The following is a 17,837-nucleotide window of genomic DNA, read 5'->3' on the forward strand; positions in this document are numbered from 1 at the left end:
GTCACTGCTGTGGTTCAGGTCACTGTTACATCGAGGGTTCAATCCCTGACCTAGGAACTTCTGCATGTTGCAGGTATGGCTAAATAAAATAAAATAGGTTCTTTTTTCGCAGACAAAATTTAGTTGCTTTTGTGAATACTAGTAAATGTTCTATAAGGACATCTACAACCGTGTATATATATAGTGACTTGATATCAACTTTTTTTTTTTTAACAGGTAGTGTGTATTCGTAAAAACTCCCACTCAGGAAGACCATTTTGTCATTTGTAGCCTTACTTTATCTTTTCTTTAGCACATTAAAGGATATTTAAGATCTCACAAAATGTGTTGATTTTCACAATTTTCAAAGGATTATTTATTTGATGTTACACTATACTTTTTTAAGTGAGAATTGCAGCTTTATTTTTAATTTATTTATTTGCTTTTTAGGGCTGCACCCGAGGCATATGGAGGGTGCCAGGCTAAGGGTGGAATTGGAGCTACAGCTGCTGGCCTACGCCACACAATCACAGCAACACAGGATCCAAGCTGCATCTGCGACCCTACACCACAGCTAATGGCAACATCAGATTCTTAACCCACTGAGTGAGGCCAGGGATCAAACCTACAACCTCATGGTTCCTAGTTGTATTTGTTTCTGCTGCGCCACGATGGGAACTCCTATACCATGCTTTTAACTTAACCTATCTATGTTCTATCCACATTTTTCTTTTATTTTATTTATTTTTATTTTTAATTTTTTTAGGGCTGTACCTGCAGCATATGGAAGTTCCCAGGCTAGGGTTTAAGTTGGAGCTGCAGCTGCCGGCCAACATCATAGCCATAGTGATATGCCCGATCCAAGCTGCATCTGAGCCCTGCACCACAGCTCATGGCAACGCCAGGTCCTTAAACTTATAGTATTCTTTCAAAGTGCTTACTGAGCTTGTGGTTCATCTTTATACATCCAGTATGGTTCATAATAGTCTAAAACTGTTAATCAACTTACTAATTATATTATGTGGGCATTTGTGTCATTATTTTGAAATAAGCTCTATTTTACACAGTTGGAACAAAGATTATGATGTCCTGTTTTATGATGCTTCATAGTCTAAAGATAGTTCAGAATATAGTTTCAAATTTTTTGATGAAGGAATTTGTGAGAACACCTTAAAGTACCTACTAATCACTGTTAGAAAATTTTATTAAACATGTATCACTTAACATTATGACTTTGGATGTATTTTTAGCTGTTATTTATGTATGTATATGTAAAAGTGTCTTCCATTCAAAATATCTGTTTTGAAGTTGGCCATAGCTGGCAAAATAGACCTAAATTATCCTCTCATTAATGATGTTATATGTAATTTACAGTTTCATTGACGTTTGGGTGTATTGGTAAGTGAATGGATTGTAAAGAATTTTTATGTCTTGTAGTCCTGTCAGCCCTCCTGTCGTGGATCTCAGAACCATCATGCAAATTGAAGAAAGTAGACAAAAATGTGGAGCTACACCAAAGACAAATTTGGGGTTTGTTACAAAATCATAAAGACCATGTTGTATTATAGTTCTGCTCTAAAGATTTGGAAAGACCTACTGGACCTTTCCTTTTATTTTTCTGCATTTGATAGTTAAAGTTAATTATAAGCTCTTTTCTAGGTAATTTAGCCTTCATAACATGATTCTTAAATATATGCTAAAGATTGAGTTGGGCTGATAGTCCAGCTCTTTTGGAATACCGTATTATGCCAGAAATTTGCCTCTAAAATGATCATTGTAGGCCTCTAAAATGATCATTTCTGATACAAATGAGGCAAATATATTAATAGAATGGCTCTTGTAGCTATTACATGATCATTGATAATATAAACTGAAACTTAGGGTCATTTTGATCTAGTAATAGTAAAATCCCAAACAGAAAGCAGTGTAATTACCTGTGAACTTTGTTAGTCAGAAATTAATGTGAATTGGTTTAATTTCTAGCAAAATTATTTTTTATGGAATTAAACTTTCTCAGAAGCAGTGGAAGTAATTGGTTTAATTTAACTTAATTTCTAGAAAAATGATTTCTCATGGAGTTAAACTTTCTCAGAAGCAACGAAAAATGATTGCAATGACTACCAAAGATAATAATTCAGGAATGAATAGCGTGGAAACAGCTTTAACTGCTCCTTCAAAAACCTCCAAACCAGCGAATGCATGGTATGCTCTAATGTTTATTAAAATAAGCATATATTTGTACATTAGCTTTAAGGTATTTCTTGGCTTTGGAATTTTTTTTCTCTCCTATCTTTCCAACTATTTCATTCTCTTTGCTTCTCAGTTAAAAATTGGAATTTGGGAAATAAAGACTTTATTTTTATTTTTAAAAAAATTTTTTGTCTTTTTAGGGCTGCAGCCACGGCATATGGAGGTTCCCAGGCTAGGGGTTGAATGGGAGCTGTAGCTTCTGGCCTATGCTACAGCCACAGAAACGCCAAATCCAAGCCACGTCTACCAGCTACACCACAGCTCACAGCAACGCCAGATCCTTAACCGAATGAGTGAGGCCAGGGATTGAACCTGTGTCCTTATGGATACTTGTCAGATTTGCTTCCGCTGAGCCATGACAGAAACTCCAAGACTTTAATTTTTTTGTTTGTTTTTTTGTGTGTGTGTGTTTTGACAAGTACATCTTGATTTTCAAAAATTTTTCATATATATAGATATGATTTCTTGCTATTTAATATTTATTGCTAAAGCAATTTAAAGGAGGATTCTATTTTTTCATTTTTATAAGAAATACTAGCTATCATAGAAAAATTTGATAAAAGCAAACATTAATATTTTTACCACCACTAGTTTTTGTCCATCTGTATCATGAATATCTTTATTTAAAAAAATTTTTTTATCATAGTTGATTTACCATATTGTGCCAATTTCTGCTGTACAGCAAAGTGACTCAGTCATACATATTATATATATATACACATTCTTTTTTAATATGTTATTTCCCATTATGTTCTACCTCAAGAGATTGGGTAGAGTTCCCTGTGCTATACAGTAGGGCCTTATTGTCTATCCTTTCTAAATGTAATAGTTTGGCATCTATTAACCCCAAACCTCCCAGTCCATCCTATTCCTTCCTCACCCTCTTGGCAAACACACGTCTGTTTTCTATGTCTGTGAGTCTGTTTCTGTTTTGTAGATAGATTTATTTGTGCCATGTTTTAGATTCCACATATAAGTGATATCATAAGGTGTTTGTCTTTCTGACTTCATTTTGTATGATAATCTCTAGTTGCATCCATGTTGCTGCAAATGGCATTATTTCTTTTTTTTCTTTTTTTTTTTTTTAAATACGGCTATACCTGTGGCATGTGGACGTTCCTGAGCTAGGGGCTGAATTGAAACTGCACCTCCAGGCAGTTTATTTTTTCCATTATAGTTGATTTGCCTGTTATCTTTTTAAATTATAGTTTTGTCTAGACATATGTCTAGGAGTGGGATTGCTGGATCATACAGTAGTACTATATTTAGTTTTCTGAGGAACTTCCCATATTGTTTTCCATAGCAGTTATACAGTTTACATTCCCACCAGTGGTGTAAGAGAGTTCCCTTTTCTCCACACCCTTCTAGCATTCTTATTTGTAGACTTATTAATAATGGCCATTCTGATGGGTATGAGGTGGTACCTCATTGTAGTTTTGATTTGCATTTCTCTAATAATTAGCAGTGTTGAGCATCTTTTTGTGTGCCTATTGGCCATATGTGTCTTCTTTGGAGAAATGTCTATTTAGGTCTTCTGCCCATTTTTCAATTGGGTTGTTTTTGAGTTTGTGTATTTTGGAGATTAAGCCTTTGTTGGTTGCATTGTTTGCAACTATTTTCTCCCATTCTTTAGGTTGTCTTTTCATTTTGTTTATGGTTTCCTTTGCTGTGCAAAAGCTTGTAAGTTTGGTTAGGTCCTGTTGATGTATTTTTGTTTTTATTTCTATTGCTTTGGCAGACTGACTTAAGTAAAACACTTGTATGATTCATGTCAGAGAATGTTTTGCCTGTGTTCTCTTCTAGGAGCATTAAAATTGTGTCATCTTACATTTAAGTCTTTAAGCCATTTTGAGTTTATTTTTGTGCATGGTGTGAGAGTGAGTTCTAGTTCCATCGATTCATATGCAGCTGTCCAGTTTTCCCAGCACCATTTGCTGAAGAGACTGTATTTTTCCCTTTTTATATTTTTGCCTCCTTTATCGAAGATTAATTGACTATTATTTTAGGACTTTCTCTTCTGTTGATCTGTAAGTCTGTTTTGATTACTATGCTTTTTGTAGTATTGTCTGAAGTCTGGGAGGGTTGTGCCTCCTGCCTTGTTTACTTCCTCAGGATTGCTTTGGTAGTTCTGGGTCTTTTATGGTTCCATATAAATTTTTGGATTCTTTGTTCTAGTTCTATGAAAAATGTCATGGGTAATTTGATAGGGATCACATTAAATCTCTAGCTTGCTTTGGGTAGTATGGCCATTTTAACAATATTTAATTCTCCCAATCCAAGAGCATGGGATATCTTTCCATTTCTTTGAATCCTCTTTAATTTCCTTGATGAACGTTTTATAGTTCTCAGCATATAAGTCTTTCACCTCCTTGTTTAGGTTTACTCCTAGGTATTTTTTTTTTTTTTGGTGTGGTTTAAAAGGTATTGCTTTTTTACATTGCTTTTCTGACATTTCATTGTTAGTATATAAAAATGCAGCTGATTTCTGGATGCTAACCTTGTATCCTGCTACTTTGCTGAATTCATTGATCAACTCGAGTAGTTTCTGTGTGGAGTCCCTAGGTTTTTCTATATATAGTATAATGTTATCTGCATATGACAATTTTATTTCTTCCCTTACAATTCGGATATCACAACTATGTTTACATTGTTATAATCATTCCTTATTATCACTTTTAAAAGCAGGGCTGTTTACTTAATATTATATAAGTTTTCTCCATTAGAATTTCCCCGTAATACAGCATTAATAGGAATATTCTCTAAAGAGATCAGAGCAATTTTGAGATCTATTAAATAGGTTGTACTTCCTGCTCCCCTCCCATCCTCCTTTTTCTTTGTAACTAATATCATCAAAATTGGAAAGCAATTTTAGAGGCAGAAGAACAGTGTGAAGGGCAGGAAAGATCACTAGAACCCTGTTGCTTTCACAAGCATTGAAGAGGCCATGGGAGAGTCTTCTTGGTTTGGGAGCATCCCTTCATTGCTTCTAATGCTACCATTTCTATTTGTAAGAGGGAATATTTTTACCAATTAAAATGTAAATTATATTGAAGAGAATGACAACTCATTTTATTTTGAGTGCCATCAGTAGGACTAAATTAATGTCTGTTATAACTACTAGTAAGCCTGAAACAAGATCACAGAAAAAGAAAATAAAACAAGAAGTAGGAAAATTCAACTAAAAAAGAAAATGGGAAAACTCTAGGGAATGGATTTAGTAACATGTTTTAATTCATTGGTATTTGTTGTGTACCTTCTATATGCAAGGCATTGTTCTAGTTTCTAATGGTAGGCAATGTACAAAACTGTTTTGATCACTGCCGCTGTAGGGTTTATAGGGTAGCTGTTACAATGGCAAATTGTATTTTCTCTAAGGAAAAGTATAGAAACGATTTTTTTTTTTTTTTATTTTCCCACTGTACAGCAAGGGGGTCAGGTTATCCTTACATGTATACATTACAATTACATTTTCCCCCCACCCTTTCTTCTGTTGCAACATGAGTATCTAGACAAAGTTCTCAATGCTATTCAGCAGGATCTCCTTGTAAATCTATTCTAAGTTGTGTCTGATAAGCCCAAGCTCCCGATCCCTCCCACTCCCTCCCCCTCCCATCAGGCAGCCACAAGTCTCTTCTCCAAGTCCATGATTTTCTTTTCTGAGGAGATGTTCATTTGTGCTGGATATTGGATTCCAGTTATAAGTGATATCATATGGTATTTGTCTTTGTCTTTCTGGCTCATTTCACTCAGTATGAGATTCTCTAGCTCCATCCATGTTGCTGCAAATGGCATTATGTCATTCTTTGTTATGGCTGAGTAGTATTCCATTGTGTATATATACCACTTCTTCCGAATCCAATCATCTGTCGATGGACATTTGGGTTGTTTCCATGTCTTGGCTATTGTGAATAGTGCTGCAATGAACATGCGGGTGCACGTGTCTCTTTTAAGTAGAGTTTTGTCCAGATAGATGCCCAAGAGTGGGATTGCAGGGTCATATGGAAGTTCTATGTATAGATTTCTAAGGTATCTCCAAACTGTTCTCCATAGTGGCTGTACCAGTTGACATTCCCACCAACAGTGTAGGAGGGTTCCCTTTTCTCCACACCCCCTCCAGCACTTGTTATTTGTGGACTTATTAATGATGGCCATTCTGACTGGTGTGAGGTGGTATCTCGTGGTAGTTTTGATTTGCATTTCTCTTATAACCAGCGATGTTGAGCATTTTTTCATGTGTTTGTTGGCCATCTGTATATCTTCTTTGGAGAAATGTCTGTTCAGGTCTTTTGCCCATTTTTCCATTAATTGATTGGCTTTTTTGCTGCTGGGTTGTATAACTTGTTTATATATTCTAGAGATTAAGCCCTTGTCGGTTGCATCATTTGAAACTATTTTCTCCCATTCTGTAAGTTGTCTTTTTGTTTTCTTTTGGGTTTCCTTTGCTGTGCAAAAGCTTTTCAGTTTGATGAGGTCCCATGGGTTTAGTTTTGCTCTTATTTCTATTGCTTTGGGAGACTGACCTGAGAAAATATTCATGAGGTTGATGTCAGAGAGTTTTGCCTATGTTTTCTTCTAGGAGTTTGATGGTGTCTTGTCGTATATTGAAGTCTTTCAGCCATTTTGAGTTTATTTTTGTGCATGGTGTGAGGGTGTGTTCTAGTTTCATTGCTTTGCATGCAGCTGTCCAGGTTTCCCAGCAATGCTTGGTGAATAGACTTTCTTTTTCCCATTTGATGGTCTTGCCTCCCTTGTCAAAGATTACTTGACCATAGGTGTCAGGGTTTATTTCCAGATTCTCTATTCTGTTCCATTGGTCTGTCTGTCTGTTTTGATCCCAGTACCACACTGTTTTGATGACTGTGGCTTTGTAGTATTTCTTGAAGTCTGGGAGAGTTATGCCTCCTGCTTGGTTTTTGTTTCTCAGGATTGCTTTGGCGATTCTGGGTCTTTTGTGGTTCCATATAAATGTTTGGCTTGTTTGTTCTAGTTCTGTGAAAAATGTCCTGGGTAATTTGATAGGGCTTGCATTGAATCTGTAGATTGCTTTGGGTAGTATGGCCATTTTTACAATATTGATTTTCCCAATCCAGAAACATGGAATATCTTTCCATTTCTTTACATCTTCTTTGATTTCTTTGATTAAAGTTTTATAGTTCTCGGCATATAAGTCCTTTACCTCCTTGGTCAGGTGTATTCCGAGGTATTTGATTTTGTGAGGTGCCATTTTAAAAGGTATCGTATTTTTGTATTCCTTTTCTAATATTTCATTGCTGGTATACAGAAATGCAACTGACTTCTGAATGGTAATCTTATATCCTGCTACTTTGCTGAATTGATTAATCAGTTCAAGGAGTTTGGGGGTTGAGTCCTTAGGGTTTTCTATGTATAGTATCATGTCATCTGCATACAGTGACAGTTTGATCTCTTCTCTTCCTATATGGATGCCTTTTATTTCTTTGGTTTGTCTAATTGCTGTGGCTAGGACTTCCAAAACGATGTTGAAGAGCAGTGGTGAGAGTGGACATCCCTGTCTTGTTCCAGATTGAGTGAGAAGGCGTTCAGTTTTTCCCCATTGAGTATTATATTTGCTGTGGGTTTCTCATAAATGGCTTTGATTATATTCAGGAATGTTCCCTCTATACCCACTTTGGCGAGGGTCTTGATCATGAATGGATGTTGGACTTTATCAAATGCTTTTTCTGCATCTATTGAGATGATCATATGATTTTTGACTTTTCTTTTGGTATGATGCTGATTGATTTGCGTATGTTGAACCATCCTTGTGAACCTGGGATGAACCCCACCTGGTCATTGTGTATGATCTTTTTGATATGTTGTTGGATTCGGTTGGCTAAGATTTTGTTGAGAATTGTTGCATCGATATTCATCAATGATATTGGGCGATAGTTTTCTTTTTTGGTGGTATCTCTGTCTGGTTTTGGAATGAGGGTGATGGTGGCATCATAGAATGTCTTTGGGAGTATTCCTTCTTCTTCAACCTTTTGAAAGAGTTTCAGGAGGATGGGCACCAATTCCTCTTTATATGTTTGATAAAATTCACCTGTGAAGCCATCTGGTCCTGGACTTTTATTTGTAGGGAGTGATTTTATGACCTCTTCAATTTCATTTCGAGTGATCGGTCTGTTCATTTGGTCTGTTTCTACTTGATTCAGTTTTGGCAGGCTGTAAGATTCTAGAAAATTGTCCATTTCTTCCAGATGGTCAAACTTGTTGCCATATAGTTGTTCATAGTATTCTCTTATGTTTTTTTGTATTTCTGCTGTATCCGTTGTGATTTCTCCTTTTTCATTTATAATTTTGGTTATTTGGGTTCTTTCTCTCCTCTTTTTAGTGAGTCTGGCCAGGGGTTTGTCAATTTTGTTGACCTTTTCAAAGAACCAGCTCTTGGTTTTATTAATTTTCTCTATTGTTTTTTGAGTCTCTATTTTATTGATTTCTTCTTTGATCTTTATAATTTCCTTCCTTCTGCTGACTTTAATACTTTTTTGTTCTTCTTTTTCTAATTCATTTAGGTGGAGGGTTAAGTTGTCCATTTGGGATCTTTCTTCTTTTTTGAGAAAGGCCTGTACTGCTATAAATTTCCCTCTGAGCACTGCTTTCGCAGCATCCCATAGATTTTGAGCGGTTGTGTCTTCATTATCATTTGTTTCAAGGTAGTTTTTAATTTCCTTCTTGATTTCCTCATTGACCCATTGGTTTTTTAGTAGCATGTTGTTTAGTCTCCATGCAGTAAGTTTTTTCTCTTTCCTTTTCCCATGGTTGATTTCTAATTTCATGGCATTGTGGTCAGAGAAGATACTTGAGATAATTTCTATGCTCCTAAATTTATTGAGATTAGCTTTGTGTCCCAAGATGTGGTCGATTCTTGAGAATGTTCCATGAGCATTTGAGAAGCATGTGTATTCTGCTTTTTTTGGATGTAGTGTCCTGAAGATATCAATGAAGTCTAACTTTTCTATTGTTTGCTTTAGGATCTCTGTTGCTTTATTGGTTTTCTGTCTAGAGGATCTGTCCATTGATGTGAGGGGGGTATTAAGGTCTCCTACTATGATTGTATTCTCATCAATATCTCCCTTTATGTCTGTTAATATTTGTTGTATGTATCTGAGTGCTCCTGTATTTGGGGCATATATGTTGACGATAGTCACATCCTCTCCTTGGATGGATCCCTTAATCATTAAGTAGTGTCCTGCTTTGTCTTTATGTCTTTTGTTTTAAAATCTATTTTGTCTGATATGAGCGTTGCGACTCCTGCTTTTCTGTCATGTCTATTGGCGTGAAATATTTTTCCCCACCCTTTCACTTTCAATCTATATGTATCTTTTGTCCTAAGGTGAGTTTCTTGTAGGCAGCATATTGAAGGTTTTTGCCTTTTTATCCACTCAGCCACTCTGTGTCTTTTGATTGGGGCATTCAGTCCATTGACATTTAAGGTGATAATTGATAGATGATTATTTATTGCCATTTGAACCTCGTGTTCCAATTGATTCTATGGTTCTCCATTCTTTCTTTCTTTTTTTTTTTTTTTTGGTTGGATGGTCTCCTGTTATTATCTGCTTGAGTGTGTTTTTTTTTTCATTTTTTGCAAATGCAATATTTGGTTTTGGGTTGTGGTTGCCCTGTTTGTTAAGTATGCTAACCCCTTCCCATAATTGTGTGTTTTAGCCTGATGGTCCTGTAAATTCAAACACTTCATTACTATATTAAAATTAAGAAGAGAAACATACAAACAAACAAAAAGGGTTATTTACTTCCTAACATCCCTTGCCCACATTTTATGGTTTTGATGACTTTTTTATTTTTTTCTTTTTAATTTTATTTTGTTTGAGGCCTGTTCATGATTAAATCTGTATGCTGTCTTATTTGAGTGACTGCTCTCTGATTGCGGTTTCCTCAGTCCTAGTTCTTCCTCTTCTTCTTCTTTTTTTTTTTTCTTTTCTTTTTTCTTCCCTTTCCTTCCTTTCTTTTTGGTTTAGAGAAGCCCTTTCAATATTTCCTTTAACCTGGGTTTTGTGTTGCAGTATTCTTTAAGTTTTTGTTTGTTGGAAAAAATTTTTATTTCCCCTTCTATTTTAAATGATATTCTTGCTGGATAGAGTATTCTAGGTTGCATGTTTTTTCCTTTTAGCACTTTAAATATCTCTTGCCATTCCCTCCTGGCCTGTAGTGTTAGAAACAATTTTTTAAAACGTTTTTAAAATACTAAATATATTGCCAGTGGAAAGAATAACTAAGCACATGAGGAAGCTTTGGGCTTAGTAATAGAGTTTTAGGCATGCCATCAACCAGTTTCCTTATTTAAAAACAGAAAGTAAATGAACAAAAGGAGGAAAAAAACAATGATCTCTCAAGTTAGGAAATCCAACTAATAAATACTTTTTGTTCAGAATCTGTTTCAGATCTATGTCTGTTTCTTCCCAACCCAGTAAAAGATTTTTTATTTATTTATTTATTTATTTTTTGTCTTTTTGCTATTTCTTGGGCCGCTCCCGAGACATATGGAGGTTCCCAGGCTAGGGGTCGAATCGGAGCTGTAGCCACCAGCCTACGCCAGAGCCACAGGAACGCGGGATCCGAGCCGCGTCTGCAATCTACACCACAGCTCACGGCAACGCCGGATTGTTAACCCACTGAGCAAGGGCAGGGACCGAACCCGCAACCTCATGGTTCCTAGTCGGATTCATTAACCACTGTGCCACGACGGGAACTCCAAAAGATTTTTTAAAATCAAATTAAAACATAATAGTTTAAAAAATGTAATAATATGATAGTACTTGAAGGCTTATCATGAAAGATAGCAGTCCCCGTCCTAAACCTCCTCTCTCTCTTTTTGTCTTTTTAGGGCCGCAGCAGTGGTGTATGGAAGTTCCCAGGCTAGAGGTCAAATCAGAGCTGCAGCCTGTGCCACAGCCACAGCTAGGCAGGATCCAAGCGGCATCTGCAGGGTACACCACAGCTCATGGCAATGCTGGATCCTTAAACCCACTGAGTGAGGCTAGGGATTGAACCCATGTCCTCATGGATATGAGTTGGATTCTTAACCCACTGAGCCACAATGAGAACTCCCCAAACCTCTTTTATGACATGACTGGTTAATGAAGATTCACAACAGAATAGTATTATGAGTATGATTATATATCCTTTTTATAAATACTTTTAAAAAATATTAAAAAAATACTTTTCTATTTTTCCCTAGAATAAGTAATTCCCTCAATTTTTCTTTGCTACCTATGCACTCATCACTGATTCTCCTTCTCCCCTCAAACCGTCTAAAACAGAACTCTCTTCAGTATGATGAAATATATTGGGTAATTTATGACTTTTTTTTTAGTTTTTTTTTTTTGCTTTTTAGGTTCGCACACGTAGCATATGCAAGTTCCGAGGCTAGGGGTCGAATTGGAACCACAGCTGCCTGCCTACACCACAGCCACAGCAATGCCAGATCCGAGTCACATCTGTGACCGACACCACAGCTCACAGCAAAGCTGGATCCTTGACCCACTGAGCAAAGCCAGGGATTAAACCCGCATCCTCATGGATAGTAGTTGGATTCATTTCCACTGTACCACAATGGGAACTCCAACTTTTGTTTTTTCTTGGAGTCCTCTTTGTTAGAAATCTGATTTCTTGGGTTCAAACTAGGCCTTTTCCAGGCCTGCTTAATATCTGTGATCTTGAGACTGCCCTTAACTGTCGTCTCAGAAATTGCCTTTATTTACTTCCAGTGTGTCATCTCCAGTTTTCAAGATCCCATCTTTTTGTATTTCTTGCTTTACTCTTTGGTTTGATATAACACAGTTCCAGTAGTTTTTTGATGAAGGATGTATAGGACATACATTTTTGGAGCTCTTACATGTTTGAAAATGTTTTTATTCATTTTTTAAAAATTATTATATATGTATATACATATTTTTTATTGTTATTCCCCCAATTTTTTTTCCCACTGTATAGCATGGTGACCCAGTTACATGTACATGTATACATACTTTTTTCTTCCATTGTCATGCTCCGTTGTAAGTATCTAGGCAGTTCTCAGTGCTATACAGCAGGATCTCATTGTTAATCCATTCCAAAAGCAATAGTTTGCATCGTTAACCCCAAGCTCCCAATCCATCCTACTTCCTCCCCCTCCCCCCGGGAAACCACAAGTCTCTTCTCCAAGTCCATGATTTTCTTTTCTGTGGAAAGGTTCATTTGTGCTGTATATTAGATACCAGATATGAGTGATATCATGCGGTATTTGTCTTTCTCTTTCTGACTTACTTCACTCAGTATGAGAGTCTCTGGTTCCATCCATGTTGCTGCAAATGGCATTATTTCGTTCTTTTTTATGGCTGAGTACTATTCCATTGTATACCACGTCTTCCTAATCCAGTTGTCTGTCGATGGACATTTGGGTTGTTTCCATGTCTTGGCTATTGTGAATTATTCTCTTCATTATTGACTGATAAGGTAGACCAGATGTCTGAGTTGGAAATCATTTGTAGAGTCCTTTTTCTTTCTCATTGCTATTAGGAAGTCTAATACCATTCCAATTCCTAACTCTTAATGTGTTAGCAGCTTCCTATCTTTTCCCCCTCCCCACTTATTTATCTCCAGTATTCTCAAATTTCATAGTGGTGTGACTTAATGAGGGTTCTTTTATATTATCAAAATATATACTTGATGTACTCTTTTAATTGGGAAAAGCATGTCTTTAAGTTCTAGGAACATCTTATGTACTATTGATACTTTCCACCTTCCTGTTAGCTGGATGTGGCTCTTCCTGTACTTTGCTAATTTTCTTACTTTTGCTCTTTTGTCTACATAATTATCTTCCTATTCTACTTTTCTGGAACATTTCCCAGACTTTATCTTGCAGCCCTTCTACTGAGTATTTTAATTAATAAAATCTTCAATTGCCATGAGCTTTTTCTTATTTTCTGATGGTGCTGTTTTTATAGTATCTTATGTAATAGTCAACTGTTAAATATATCTGTACTTTATAAAACTTTTTTACTCTTTAGTATATATCAACAGAAATATCTTAATATCCTCACCAGGTAACATGTATCAGAATGTTCATATTATTTGTAAAAGCCAAAAACTGGAAACAAACTAAATGTCTACAGTAGTAAATGGATAGATTGTAGTTTATTTGTAGAGTAGTGAATTATGAAAAACAAATTGACTAAATACGGCTGTGTGGATAAATTTCATAAATATGATATTGATCAAAAGCAGCCAATCAAGAAAAAAAATGTGTATGGGAGTTCCCATTGTGGCTCAGCTGTTAACAAACCTGACTAGGATCCATGAGGATGCGGGTTTGATCCCTGGTGTTGATCAGTGGGTTAAGATCCAGTGTTGCTCGGATCTGGCATTGCTGTGGCTGTGGTGTAGGTTGGCAGCTATAGCTCCGATTCAAATACTAGCCTGGGAACCTCCATATGCTGAGGGTTTGGCCCTAATTTAAAAAAAAAAAAAAAGGAGTTCTTGTTGTGGTGCAGTGGAAACGAATCCGGCTGGGAACTGTGAGGTTGCAGGTTCCATCCCTGGCCTCGCTCATTGGGTTAAGGATCCCACATTGCCATGATCTGTGGTGTAGGTCGAAGACACAGCTCAGGTCTGGCATTGCTGTGGCTGTGATGTAGGCCGGCAGCTGTAGCTCCGCTTCAACGCCTTACCTGGCAACCTCCATATGCAGCAGGTATAGCCCTAAAAAAAAAAAAACAAAAAAAAACCCCAAAACAAAACCTGTATGATTTCACTTATAAAACTTAAAAATAGTCATGATTTACGTTCGTGTTTATCCACTCTTATGTATATCTTGGTTTATTTTAGTTTTATTTTATTTGGTTAATCGTTTCAAGTTCTGCTTGGAGTCTCTGTGTGCCTGTGAGGAATAGGTGGACTGGTTAATGTGACTGTAGGATAACTTAGCAGTATAGAGGACCTAATATTCACTATCCCCATATCTTTTCTCCTTGGTCTCTCAGTTTCTCTACAGAGGAGGCTTTTCAATTTTTGTGTTTGGTTCCCAGCATTCTCACCACTGATGGGGGTGAACCACTTAGGACTGGGACTGAGCTTCTCCCCATCTGATTTAGATTTTTACGTAGCTCATTGTTTAGTGTTTAGATTGTATTCATTTTGACCTGCCCCTATAATTAGTGATTTTCAATCAAAATTTTTCTTCTACCACAGTGGAAGAGGTCACCTGACCACATGGAGATGGGGGACAGCTGTCATTCTCAGCCACTCCACAGGTCACCTTTGAGCTAGTATTCATGTTTTCATTCTCAAGCCTACTTCAGGATTGATACATACTATGTGTCCAGTGTACATGCCTTTTCAGGGTTCCGAGCTCCATGCTCTCCCACCACCCCACTGGAGGGCAGGTTCCCTTTATTTCCACTACATCAGTGATCAATCTGGCTTTTTTCTGCATTCCACTAGGATATCACAGCTTTTAGTCTGCTATTGTCTTAATGCCTTCATCTTTTGCCTTTGTGGGTTTATGCCTTTCTGATTACTCTCGTTCTTTATATGGGATTTCAGAGAAAAGGATTAAAGTAATCATTTATTTGTAACTTCAGACTTTGGTTTTCAGATTAGGAAAACATTTTCCCCACTATTAGCAACATGAGCTCATCTCCTACATTGAAGAGACTTTCTAAATTTCAGAAGAAATCCGTTGTGGTCTATTAAAGAGAATTCTAGGAATGTGGGAAGAAAAATGCCATAAAATTTGGCCATAGATATAATCAGGGTATTTTTCTTTGAAAAGTATTTTGGTGACTGTGAATTAGAAGTGATGTTTATTATATGTTTATTTTATGAAAATGCAACTGGAAAATTTAAATACAAACATATAATGGATCTTATATATTTTAGGGAACTAAATTTGATTATAATTTTATTTTGAATTTTTATTAAAGTGAGAGATATCTAAATTGTCATAAAACTGATTATTAAACCTTTTTATAACTTCTTGAGAGACTATATTTTTGGTAGATGAAGGCTCTTTCAAAGTTCATTTCTGCTAAAATCTTTGGAATTTATATATTCAAGCAGTATAAAGCAAATAAATAGCTAACTTAGTAAAATTTTATGTAAGGTATAAATATGTATATGTAAGTAATCATACATAAGCATAGATGTATGTAATATATACATATAATTTGGTCATGGAAATTTTATTATAGAGCATGGATTGGCAAACATTTTAGAAATTTTAAGAACATACTTATGTAAAATGATTGATGTTGGTATTCCTGAATTTTGATGTGTATTTAGTATAAATGGAAACAGTCATTATTCAGTTGTTGAATGTTTTTTTTTTTAATCCTTTGAAGGCTGCATTTTAGTATATCACTTGCTTTTTAATCAGATACACATAGGGTGTAAGTGCATGTGGTATATACTTGAAGGAGTTTTAAAAAAGCAAGATTTGTTTTCCTGAGACTATTTCTTATAAATACTGGCCTTAAAAAAGTTGGTAGAATTTAAACTTAGCATAGCTTTGAAAAAAAGTAGAAAATTAATCTGATTTACAGATTGTATTTATGGGATGTATTCATTACCGTAGTGATTTATCTTTGTTTTTTTTAAGTACTTCTCAGAGGTACATCTTCATCATCCTGATGAATCATCTAATATAATTTTATTTATTAGAAGATTTTTTTATACTCAATGTTTATAATGTTATCTTTATACTTATTTTTTATGTTTATTTTAATAAGGTTAAAGTGCAATTCTTAGCAAATCACAAATTAGCCCTCTAAGTCTGCTTCTGGTTGTGATAAGGAATTTTATTTAGTTTGTTCACACATTCATTCACCTAGTCTGCATGACTCCTTAGTTGTAGGCAGTACTGCTGTATGCAGTTACATGTGGCAGTGTTAAATGCTTAAAGACAACTGGTTTTTGCATTACAGTGAAGTTCTAACCAGTTGCATTTTAAATCTAATGTGAAAACACCAAGCGTATATAGGAGTTGCTCATTTTTCATTATCAAATGTTTTACTTGGAGGAATAATACATTTCTCACCAGTCATCTTGAGTGGAAGAATGTACAATCTTTGTGGCCTGGCTTGATGTATGAATGTAAATTCTTCGGAATTCCATTTGGAGATAACCTATAAATTACAAACTAATTTCAATTATGTAACTTTTTAAAGCTAGAAGTGTTATTCATTAAAGCAAAATTTTAGCGCTGCTTTAAAGAACAAAATCTCTATTAATTTTTATGTGGCTACAAATGTCTTGAAATGCTTCTTCATAAAGTTTCTCTGGCTGCTAAAATGGAAAATAGCCAGAGCCTGAGTTAGAAAAGTAAGATCTTGGGAAATCAGACACTGTGTCAAATCGTGGCATGATCAGTGGAAAGAATAATAGAACTCATTTAAAAGAGATCTGTGTAAGACATTTTATAGGTAACCACTATGCGTGATTAATGAACTTGTGAGTTTAAGATATTTTTTGAGCACGGTTACCTCTATTTATTCTTAAGGAGACATTATCATAAATGGCTATTAAATAAATAAAAAATTTTAAGGTGTATATAAATTTTACCACATCTGGGAGTTTCCAAATTACCACCAAGATGAGTCTGACAACTTGTGGGTTTTATACAGATTGTTGTGAAGTTTCAGAGACATGAATTACTTAAAAAGACACTCAGCAATTTTTTGACATAATATTTCCCAGCACTGTTCCCAAATGACTAATGATACACTGTACTGTACTTACACCATAGTTACCCTGTTTTCCAGTAGAAACCTTCAGGTTTGTGTGTTTGGAGGAGGAGAAAGGAATTGATAAGGAAATCAGGAGTGGTTCTTTGTATATGTATTTAATTTTTTAAAGTTCTATATATTTATATGTTTTGGAGAAAATTTTGTGATAAAATCATGGTTAAGTTCCTTTCGAAGAAATATCTTGAATAGGAGTGACTTAATAGGTCTTGTTTCAGATACAAATCTGTAAAGAACATTTCTCTCATATAATTTAAGATTCTACATAGGGTATGTAATTTTTAAGTGTGGACCAGCAGTAGGGTATAATGATTAAGCCTGGGTTCAGGAGAGAGCCTTGCCTGGTAGCAGTGTGAATTCAGATCGGTGATGCAGTCTTTGTCTTCTTGTTCATAAATAGGGCTAAACATAGAAGGAATTTCACCAGGGGTGTTGTAAAGCTAAACTGAGTTAATAAATGAAACACATTTTTTTAGCACAGTACCTTTAACATTGTATAATCAAATGTATAAATGTTAACCATTATTATATACTTAAACTGTAACTTAATTTGTAATATATTCACATGATTAACTGATTTCTTTGACATGTAGTAAGTGTATGATGATTTTTTTTTTTGAAAAATTCCATGTGAGGCAGGTTATATTGATTTTATTATTGAGCAAATAGAAATTTGGTAAAAATTTGTAGCTGATTTTGTTATGAAAGGATGCTCTTAGCTCATATGCTAACAAAACAGAGTATGAATCATCATATTCCTCCCATTTGTGTCATCTTTGGCACTTTATGCGAGTATTGTTCTGATTTCGTATTGAAGCCAGTGGTGGACTAGATGGCAAAATGAGTTCT

General features: G+C 35.5%; 1 protein-coding gene across 2 annotated transcripts in view; it reads left to right on the forward strand.

The window, feature by feature from the left end:
- Positions 1 to 17,837, forward strand: part of IBTK (inhibitor of Bruton tyrosine kinase) — a 102,284-nt gene that overhangs the window by 61,919 nt on the left and 22,528 nt on the right. For both annotated transcript variants that reach the window (XM_047763349.1, XM_047763340.1), the window contains exons 24-25: positions 1,417 to 1,509; positions 2,038 to 2,181. In XM_047763349.1, coding sequence (XP_047619305.1) covers positions 1,417 to 1,509; positions 2,038 to 2,181 — 237 coding nt within the window. The remainder of the gene's footprint in view (positions 1 to 1,416; positions 1,510 to 2,037; positions 2,182 to 17,837) is intronic.

This window comes from Phacochoerus africanus, chromosome 2 (assembly GCF_016906955.1).
Source record: "Phacochoerus africanus isolate WHEZ1 chromosome 2, ROS_Pafr_v1, whole genome shotgun sequence".
Classification (NCBI taxonomy): domain Eukaryota; kingdom Metazoa; phylum Chordata; class Mammalia; order Artiodactyla; family Suidae; genus Phacochoerus; species Phacochoerus africanus.